The sequence below is a fragment of the Danio aesculapii genome, chromosome 5, assembly GCF_903798145.1.
Source record: "Danio aesculapii chromosome 5, fDanAes4.1, whole genome shotgun sequence".
Lineage (NCBI taxonomy): Eukaryota > Metazoa > Chordata > Actinopteri > Cypriniformes > Danionidae > Danio > Danio aesculapii.
The window spans coordinates 25,518,620-25,529,214 of NC_079439.1; the positions used below are offsets into that span (position 1 = coordinate 25,518,620).

Genomic DNA, 10,595 nt, shown 5'->3' on the forward strand with positions numbered 1-10,595 from the left:
TTTCTTGTCATTTAAACATCACTGTCAGCAGTGCATGTAGCATCTAGTGGTTTGTAATCATTATATCACTGCAAAAGTGTTTTCAGCTTCTTGTCACTTTTAATCTCCAGAAAAGGAGATCAAAAGATGCCATCAGATTTAAACTATAATGATGTTCAGTCTCTTTTTAAATGTGTATGTGTAGTGTGAGCAATAAGTGTACGGCCACCAGTATTGCTAAACTTTCAAACACAGGATTACCCTGAAATTGAATCAAATATTATGAAGAAGAAAAAATTTTTGAGTTTCTTTTGTTCTGCTGAACACAAAATAAGTTATTTTGCATTTGCTTTCTCTACTATGGAAGTCAATGTTTACAGGTTTCTAACATTTTTCAAAATATCTTCTATTGTGTTCAAGAGAGAAAAGGAAACTCATAAAGGTATAGATCCATTGATGATGAGTAAATGGTGAACTATCCCTATAATATGCTACTGCCTTAACAAAAGTAAAACAGCACACAGTTTTAGTTTATAAGTAAAACAAAATAAGCATTTGATTTTAATATACTGTAATTTTACAGAAGAAGAGATGGTGTGAGGTCCAAAAGGTAGTTTGTTGTAACAATGACTATAAATTCAGTTTATTCAGTTTCTTTATTATTTCCATGATATCCTATTTTAAAAGTATTTTGTCACAAAATGTATTAGTGTTTGTGGGACTGACAGCTCTCTGGTCTGATTCAAATATGAACAGTTTCCCAAGAGACAATATGGATTGACTTTAAAATAGACATGACATAAAAATAAAGAAAAAAAAATAAAGAAATAAATTAAAACCCTTAACCCTGGACCACAAAACAAAAAAAGTCTTATTTTGCACATGCATGTTTTTGGCAATAACCACAAATACATTGTATGGGACAAATGATTTTTCTTTTATAATAGGATTAGATTATTTTTTAAATATGTTAAGTAAAGATGTTCCATGAAGATATTTTGTAAATTCCCTACTCTAAATATATAAAAACTTAATTCCTGGTTAATATTGTGCATTGCGAAGAACTGAATTTAGACAACACAATGTATTTTTTGAACCTCGGATTCCAGATATTCCAATAGTTGTATCTTGGCCAACTATTATCCTGTCCTAACAAACCATACATTAATAGAAAGCTTATTTATTTAGCTTCCATGTGAAGAATTGCTTAAATTTCAATTTAAGATAAATTAAACGTTTTTGAGGTCTTAATTTAAAAAATAAAACAAATAATTGACTGTGCTGTGTGAGTTGCGAGCGCCCCCTGCAGGAAAATAGAATCCTCCGTCCACCAGCGCTGATAGCGAGGCCAATACATGATAAAAACATGAATTTGCAAAAAATACGAAAACGTGAGGTGTGTCAAACTGAAAAGTGTTGTTTCCGGATCATTTTACTTGGGTTTAAACACTTCCAGACAAAGTAGAACTTTCCATTAGGCAGCGCTGAAAACATGACAACACGAATTTGTAACCCCAAAACATACACGCCCCTTTAAAAAGTACACATCATTGGAGAAGCTTGCTTTTCCGTCATACCAGAGACAGCTTTAGTGGAATTTTACAAATGTTTTGAATGGTCATTAGTAACCACAAAGATTTTTGCTTAAACGTTTTAAAAAGAGGAACAAAAGTCACTTGTTTATTTTGCTACAGGACCACCGACGGAAGTACCTGAACTATGGACGCGTCTGACCAAGAGACGATGATGCCTCCGATGAAGGAATTTTTGTTGACATTTTTTATGCCAGAAAAATGTTATGACCAGTTTTTCTTTTACTTCAACGTCATGCACGGTGAGACACGACTTTAACCTCATAACTTTTAACGCATGATAATGTCAGTGGATATCAAAATACTAACTTGTGAATAGACGTCCTCAGCAAATTATAGTGTCTAATGTTTTAAAATATAATACTTTCTTTACCACACAAATAACATGTTTTGACGTTCTAGTTGCAATTTTAGTAACATACATTGAGCCTTCAGTCAATTTTGAGCTAAAACATTTTTGGACTACATTGTTATTCTCTGACTGTTTTTTGCTCTAGTACCCTGCCTAAAGATTGTCCTGAGTAAGACTATGGGAATATTTATTTTGATGGGAATTGTAATTGGTAAGTAGACCATTTGGCATAATTTCTGCATGCTTCATGTATTATTCAAAGTATTATTTTTCCAAGCTCTGAATTATGAGGTTGCTTAAGGATGTGCATGCATTTCTTTCCACAGATACTACCTAAAACTAAAGCTATTAAAACACTTCTGTCACTTAAAATGAAATGAAGTCTACCAGAAATACATTAAATGTTAATCATAAAGGCAACATTTCTCATTTAAATTGGTTTAATTTTCTGTAATAAAATAACTAGAATGTCAATTTATATAGGCATATTGAAATAATCCCAATCTCTCAAAACTACAAAACTGTTAAAATCACAGCAAGTAAACATAAGCTAACATTGAAATGAGGAAAGAAAATATAAAAACTATAAAAGTATCTATTTAGATAATAAAATATCACTTGTTTTCACAGCTCCACTTTCTCAGATCTGGAAAATTCTTTGTTGTGGAAGTTCAGACGGACTGTGTCTGACCTCGGTTTTTCTGGACCTGTTGGCCATCTCTACCCATGCAGCGTTCTGCTACACTCAAAACTTCCCCATTGGGTAAAACAGCTTTTGCTTTACTGTCAGCTAATTGTGCATACTGAAAGGGAATGTGTTTGTGTAAGGTAGTATAGTAAAAATAGCAACTTTTAATTTTCTGTCAGTCTTATTACACAAAATGACAGCTGTCAGTGACAGAGACAGACTCGGATAAAGCTGAAATATAGCTCATTAGTCAAAAAAACCAAGTTAATTAATGTATTTGTGGTGGAGTTTATTCAAACCTTTCTGAAATTATGAGTCTCATCAGAGATGGGAAGTAATGAAGTACAAATACTTCATAACTGTACTTAAGTAGATTTTTCTGGTATCAGTACTTTACTATTAGATTAGATTCAACTTTATTGTCATTACACATGTACAAGTACAAGGCAACGAAATGCAGTAAATTGAACCCCCTCGACCATACACAAACATCACAAATCCAGGTAGAGACAGGTCACAGCAGGAGGTGGCATTTGGAACAGGAAATAAGATACATTCCACTATTAATTTTCTGACAACTTTTTACTTTTACTCCTTACATTTTTACAGAAATATCTGTACTTTTTACTTCTTACATTATTAAATAATTTACTGTCAGCTTTATTACACAAAATAGCCAGGGGCGGATTTAAACAATAAGCAAGATAAGTGGCCGCTTAGGGCCCCAGGAAATCTGGGGGCCCCCAATAAATATCTAGAAGTATATATCTAGAAGTTTTCTGCCATATTTTGTATGGTGACAGTTGCAAATACAATTTTATTGTAATTAAATATCATTTAATATACAGTCAACTGTAATCTTATTATAATAATGTAATGTTATGTAATAATAATAATATTACAAAATAAAATATCCATCATGGAGCAGTCCAGCAGTAAAATTGATAAAATAAATATATTATTTTTAGTTGTAAATTCATTTTAAGAAAACTAATCATTTAAAATGTACAGATTGCATTCATTTAAAATGTCAAAAAGAAGATTGAGTGATATAAAACAAACAGCAATATAAATAAAAATTAAATAAAAGTAGAAACGGTGTATTTCTGGACTTGGGCCCTATGGCTAGAATTGCTTAGGACCTCAAAATCACTAAATCCGCTTCTGAATATAGCAACAGAATAGCCAAGCTTTAAATAGGACAATTATCAAAACCTTTTGAGCGAGATTGTCATGGTCTAATGCAATTTGATGATCTACGCTAAGCTAAGCTAAGCTAAAAGTGCTTACATCAGACCCATAGATCAGCTGAATGTATTAAAAAATGGTAAAACGTTTGCTTTACTGCCAACTGATTGTACATACCGAAGAGGAATGTACTTCGTATGTGTATACAGTCATGCTAAGACATGAATGTGTTTGTGTGTAGAGCCTGGGGGGAAAGTTTGCTTGCAGTGATCCAGATTGCTCTCCTGGCTTTGCTCATCCAGCACCACAGAGGGAAAACCATAAAAGGTTGGAAAAAGATAGGAGAGAAAGGCTTATATCATGTGAAAAGAATCCCCTTTTTCATAATTTTACTGTCTATAATGATATGTTTGTTTATTTTTCAGGTATATTTTTGCTTGTTCTGTTTTATGGCTTTATGTTCCTCTTGGCTTCACCTTTCACCCCTGTGTCAGTGGTTTGGACTCTGTATGAATGGAATGTGCTGTTTGTCATTGCTGGCAGGGTGAGACAGGACTTTGTGCCCCCCAGAAATCTGTATAGAGGATGTGTATTGGTACATCTTTTATAAATACAAACTATTTATTTAATGTTGTGTGTGTTCAGTTTTTTCAGATAGTCAGTAACTTCAGATGTGGACACACGGGACAGTTATCTACACTTTCTGTTTTCCTGGTGTTTCTCGGCTCTCTAGGACGAGTCTTCAGTTCCCTGCAGGTGCACAACACATACACCTATTCACACACGCACAATTGTTTAGGGCAGAAATTATAGTCATGTAAGATACACAGAGAAATTGTTTCAAGGTCTATATTAAACCAAGCGTCCTATCACAAAAAAGCTTGTAAGGAAATATTTTCTCTAGCTGGTTTTATATGCTGGCTTTAAGACAAAATGTGAAGGTAGCTTTAAGATTCAAATATTTTTTTGACCAAAACCAATAATTTGTTGGTAGTTTTAAATAAATTATACATGTTTTGGAAAATGTACAGTCTAATATGAGAAAAATTACCTTGTCATTATATAGATATTATTGTGAAACAATTATCCTTGCATTTATGAAAAAAAGACCTATGATATTTAATTAGAAATCATTAATTAAATTACAGACTTTACTCTGGTATTATATTGTTAGATTTCCCTATAATTAAAGGAAACACATCCTATCTTCTCTCTTCTACTCTCCTAGAGTTAAACAGTTGAGTTTAATCATTTTTTAATTCATTCAGCCGATCTCGGGATCTGGTAGCAGAACTTTTAGCTTACTTTTTAACAGATCATTGAATCGGATTACACCATTAGAATTTCGCTCTAAATTTCAATAATGTCCCTATTTAAAGCTAGACCCTTCTGTAGATACATCATGTATTAAGACCAAAGAAAAATAAAAAGTTGCTATTTTCTAGGATGTTTTTTTTTCTAGGAACTACACTCACCGGCCACTTTATTAAGTACACCTAGGTAGTAGTACCGGGTTGGACCCCTTTTTGCCTTCCAAACTGCCTTAATCCTAGATCCTAGCATAGATCCAGCAAGGTACTGGAGGCATTCCTTAGAGATTTTGGTCCAAATTGACATAATAACATCACGTAGTTGCTGCAGATTTGTCGGCTGCACATCCATGATGTAAATCTCCCATTCCACCACATCCCAAAAATGCTCTATTGGATTGAGATCTAGTGACTGTGGAGGCAATTTGAGTACAGTGAGCTCATTGTCATGTTCAAGAAACCAGTCTCAGATGATTCATACTTTATGGCAGGGCACGTTATTCTTCTGGAAGTAGCTATAAGAAGATGGGTACACTGTGGTCATAAAGAGATTGACATGGTCAGCAACAATACTCAGGAAGGCTGTGGCTTTGACAGGAGGCTCAATTGGTACTAATTGGCCCAAAGTGTGGCAAGAAAATATCCCCCACACCATTACACCAACACCAGCTTGTACCATTGATACAAGACAGGATGGATCCATGCTTTCATGTTGTTGAAGCCAAATTCTGGCAACGTGTTCCCAATCTTCTATTGTCCAATTTTGGGCACCCGGTGTGGTCTTCTGCTGCTGTAGCCCATCTGCCTCAAGGTTGGACGTGTTGTATTTAGAGATGCTCTTCTGCATACCTAGGTTGTAAATAGGGGTTATTTGAGTTACTGTTGCCTTTCTATCAGCTGGAACCAGTCTGGGCATTCTCCTCTGACCTCTGGCATCAACAAAGCATTTGCACCTACAGAACTGCTGCTCACTGGATATTCTCTTTTTCGGGCCATTCTCTGTAATCCCTAGAGATGGTTGTGCATGAAAATCCCAGTAGATTAGCAGTTTCTTTAATACTCAGACCAGCCTGCCTGTTACCAACAACCACGCCATGTTTAAAGTAACTTAAATCAACTTTTTTCCCCATTCTAATGCTCGGCTTAAACTGCAGCAGATCGTCTTGAGCATGTCTTGACTATGTCTGCATGCATAAATGATTAACTTGCTGCTATCTGATTGTCTGATTAGAAATTAACAAGCAGTTAGAGAGGTGTACCTAATATAGTGGCCGATGAGTGTATACTGTCATTCTAGCCTGATAATCAAGAGACTTTGCTGGTGTACCATGGCTGCAGTAGGCACAGCAATATTATGCAGTCCCTGAAAATAGACCCTGACTAGGTAACATCCATTGTGAATCGCGGTACTAATATTATTGAGCATGCTATTGCCATCTTTTTCTAAGGGGAAATAACACTAGATACTGTTTATATCTATTTTCTTTTTAGCAAACCTGTAAGATATATGTCAGCTTGTTCTGGTCTTCATGCACAGATGTCAGTTTATGTTTCTATGACCTGTTACAAATGATCTGTTATTGACAGTGTGTCTCTTTTTCTGAAGGACGCAGGTTTTTCTTTCTCAGCTCAGATGCAAGCATTGGCCTGCTGTTGCAGTGGGTTGATTCTTGCACAGATCCTGATGTACTGGAATAAACGCACAACAAACGGTGAGAAAGAAGCTCAGTTGAAGAAAGACAAGGCTGAATGAAAGAGGTAATAGAAACTGCCTGTATGCAGACTGTCATATCGGCTTGATAAGTGTAATGTCACGCGTAGCGGCTTCCGGGTCCAAGCGCTCAAAATGTATGGGGACACTCAACAAATGGTAAAAATAAACGTTTACAAAGCGATGTAATACTTTCGAAAATCCCAATTGCAATATATACAGTATAAATCAATGCCCAATATCAGTTGGCCAGAAAGTGATTCATTTTTTAAAAATAAATTGTTAAAATATTGGTGTCTGAGATGCCAGTCAGAGACTTTAATGTGTGATATGACGAAAATAGGGGTAATAAATGAGTATTTTCTCACTTCAAATGAGTAGACGCTTGGACCCAGAAACAGTATTTTATACGTCACCTATACATCACGACTTAACAAGCGGATAGCCCGCTATAGTACAGTGTGTTTAAGTGCTAGTTCAAAAACTGCTTCTAAAATCATTATTTAGTTTGAGCTCATGTCTGATCTCTCAATTCTGATGCACAGAGAGACGCATAAGCATTAGTTAGACCTTTTGTCATGCAAAAATATCATGTGTTTGTCAAAATCAGCTAGTGCATTATGATGTACAGTTCCCAAAGAGATCACATTTCACTCCCAACTGAAAATACTGCCATTACATAAGACTTCTGCTTATTTAATCAAGATTTAAAGATAACATTTAATGAAAATTTCAAGTCTATTTAACCAAAGTTCTGCTGGTTCAAAACATTTAAAAAGCGATCAAACAGTATCTGTATGGAATCCATATGTACCAAGTGGTTTATTACAAATCTCTGAGGAGACAATGGCTTTATTATGAGCAGAATTATTTGTTGTTTTTTTGTTATTCACACATAAACACCGACCAGCAAACAGAAGCTCAACTATACCAGTTTGACACATGGTAAAAACATCATTGGTTGTTGTGGAAGATGATTGTCCTGCTTCCTGCTGACATGCAAGAATGAATCTCATTAGTTCTTGTGCATCAAGCATACAAAGCTCAAACTTTTATGACCCAATTTAAAACGCAGTAAACACTGGGAGCTGATATATAAATAAAAACATACAGGGTATGATTTTGTGTTGCTAATCAAATGAATGCTCATTGTCTACAGATTAGAAATAACTTAATTTTTCCATGATTTCAATTGTTTGCTTAAGCAATGCACATTTAAATTAAGTTGTAGCTACATAGTTTCATCTCAGTAGTGATATCAGTTTTTTTATTGGGTTTATCCTGCAGAATTTGGTTATTTAACATAAAAGGAACATGCTATCTAAATTATATTTATTAGCTTGCATATATGTCATACATAAATGCTGTTTTCAGTGCAGGGAATGATTGTCATGGTTCAGTAAAAAAAACACTGTGTTGTCTAATTAATCTCTGTTAGAATATTAGAAACAATGTCCACAAACAAAAAAAGCCCATTTTAAAAAATCAGCAACCTATAAAGATGCCTTAGCATTAAAAAGGAAACATTAGATGGTCATATGACAGGTCAGCCTCAGTGTGGCAGTAGTAATAAGCTCAATTCAGCTTGTGAGCATTGCAAAACTTCACCACTATGTGGCAGGAGAGTTGTTTTCCACTTTTATTGACATATTATTGAGTTCTGTATCCCTGTTATTACAAGTTTAACAATATTTTCTGTCTGTTTGTGACTATTTGTTCTTTATTAATTTGGACCTACACCGCAGTACATGCATTTGCATCCTGAAAAAGAGTTTTTGAATAATTGTCTCATAAAAAAATACACTTTATGATCCTTTAAACTGCACATTTTGTCTGAAATAAAATGTTTCTAATGACTTAAATCTCCACCAACATTGTCACTTTCTTTTACATCATTTTCTTTTTAACCCATGTTGGATGAAAGTATCTTGTGGATTAGTAGAGAAGTCAACAAGTAGTTTAAAGGTATTGAAATGGCAGGCAGTGTGTTGCTTAGGCACAGTGTTGACGCTGTGCTCTGGTTTGTTTGTTGGGTCTGTTGTGTGGTTTTGGCTCTGTCTGCTTTGTGGGAGGTCTCCTCTACAGGGCTGTGTATGTATGTGTGTGTGTGTGTTTCCGGAGCAGTGAATACTCAAGTCATAAAGCCTGTGTGCATGCGTGTGGTTTGCTTCTTATCTACCTGTCTGACCTCAATCTACCATCATTACGATCTAATCTGCATGTCTGTGTGGAAACATCATACCGTGCTTGTGTTTTCTTTACCCTGCCCATCAGGGTCTGGGAGAACTGCGTATGTGTGTGTGCGTGAAAGGGACTTGAGGAAAATATGTCGAAAGCAAAGTGGATATACTTATGTATTCCATATACTGACAGCTTCTTCACGGGCTTGTATGAGAGTTTGATTGTGTGTCTGTATTATCGGAGCACTTTGATGTGTGCTGTTTGGTTGAGTCTGATAAGCAGCCCATTCATGCTGTTCTTTCATATATATCTGAAGAATGTGGTGTTGGTGTTTGGTGAGTATTTCTATCTGTGTGGGCTGCACTCGTGTGACTGATGATACAGATCCGACTGGAGATAGTCATTCACGGTTTTCTGAAATTCGCACAAACACAAACGATTAAAACTTCTGTGTGTCCAGATAAAATAGACCTCATTTTGGGCATTTTTAAATGTTTTTTTTTTTTACAGTGAACAATATATATTTGTCTTTTGTAACGTTCACATTAAAACTGCCTTTAAGCATTCATTAATAACTAGGCCCACACGGAATCTGCGTGTGCAGAAATCTGTAGATTTTTAGCCCATCATTGAGTCTATGTATTTACTTGTGTAAATGTGTGTAAATTTGTATTTATTCAGTTTTTAAATTATTTTAACTATTATTATTTTGATATAATAATAGTAATATTAAAATGTCCATATTATTTATTTACAGTACAGTTTAACATTAGTAGCTAAACAAGTAACATTTTCTGTCTATTAGTAGATACATTATATAAAAGACTTGCTTTGTTTACCAAATAAGTGGATCTAATTGCATTTGCATTGTTAACATTAAATAAAAGTTAAACATGTATTATTTTTATTTCATTTATTAAGTTTTTAGTTATGATACTCCTAAAATTGGGCATCATAGTGGCTCAGTGGGTAGCACGATCGCCTCACAGCAAGAAGGTCGCTGGTTTGAGCCCTGGCTGGGTCAGTTGGCATTTCTGTGTGGAGTTTGCATGTTCTCCCCGTGTTCGTATGGGTTTCCTCCGGGTGCTCTGATTTCCCTCACAAGTTCAAAGACATGCTGTATAGGTGAATTGGCCAAGCCAAATTGTCCGTAGTTTATTTGTGTGTATGGATGTTTCCCAGTGATGGGTTGCAGCTGGAAGGGCATCCGTACACATGCCATGCCTTTTAGAATTGTAAACATTGTTTTCTGTGAGGGCACGCCCATCTGCACCGCCATTCAGCATCTGTTCGCATTGTTTTCTATATGTTGCAATGTAAATGTGGTCATGGCACGTCCGATGCGTGACCCGCCTCAGAGTCAGCAAACGTTTTTTTTTTTTTTTTATTTATCCTTTATTTTACCTATTGAGATTTGCATCTCTTCTACCAGGGGGTCCTGGTCAAAATGGCAGAACAAAAACTTTCAAATCCAAAAATACACATACATAAAATGTCACAAATTATAATTTAAACAAAACATTCACGGGATTCTTCCAGGGAAGACTCCAACGATTTTTAAAAATATTTAGTGATGAAATTGTTTCTAACATGA

The 10,595-nt window shown here is 35.2% G+C and overlaps 1 protein-coding gene across 1 annotated transcript; it reads left to right on the forward strand.

The window, feature by feature from the left end:
* The first annotated feature begins 1,531 nt into the window (after window positions 1-1,531).
* Window positions 1,532-8,682, forward strand: mpdu1a (mannose-P-dolichol utilization defect 1a). Its single transcript, XM_056456901.1, has 7 exons — window positions 1,532-1,813; window positions 2,069-2,134; window positions 2,554-2,686; window positions 4,041-4,126; window positions 4,225-4,343; window positions 4,445-4,555; window positions 6,716-8,682. The coding sequence occupies exons 1-7, from the start codon at window positions 1,699-1,701 to the stop codon at window positions 6,860-6,862; spliced, it is 777 nt and encodes a 258-aa protein (XP_056312876.1). The 5' UTR covers window positions 1,532-1,698; the 3' UTR covers window positions 6,863-8,682.
* Window positions 8,683-10,595: the final 1,913 nt, after the last annotated feature.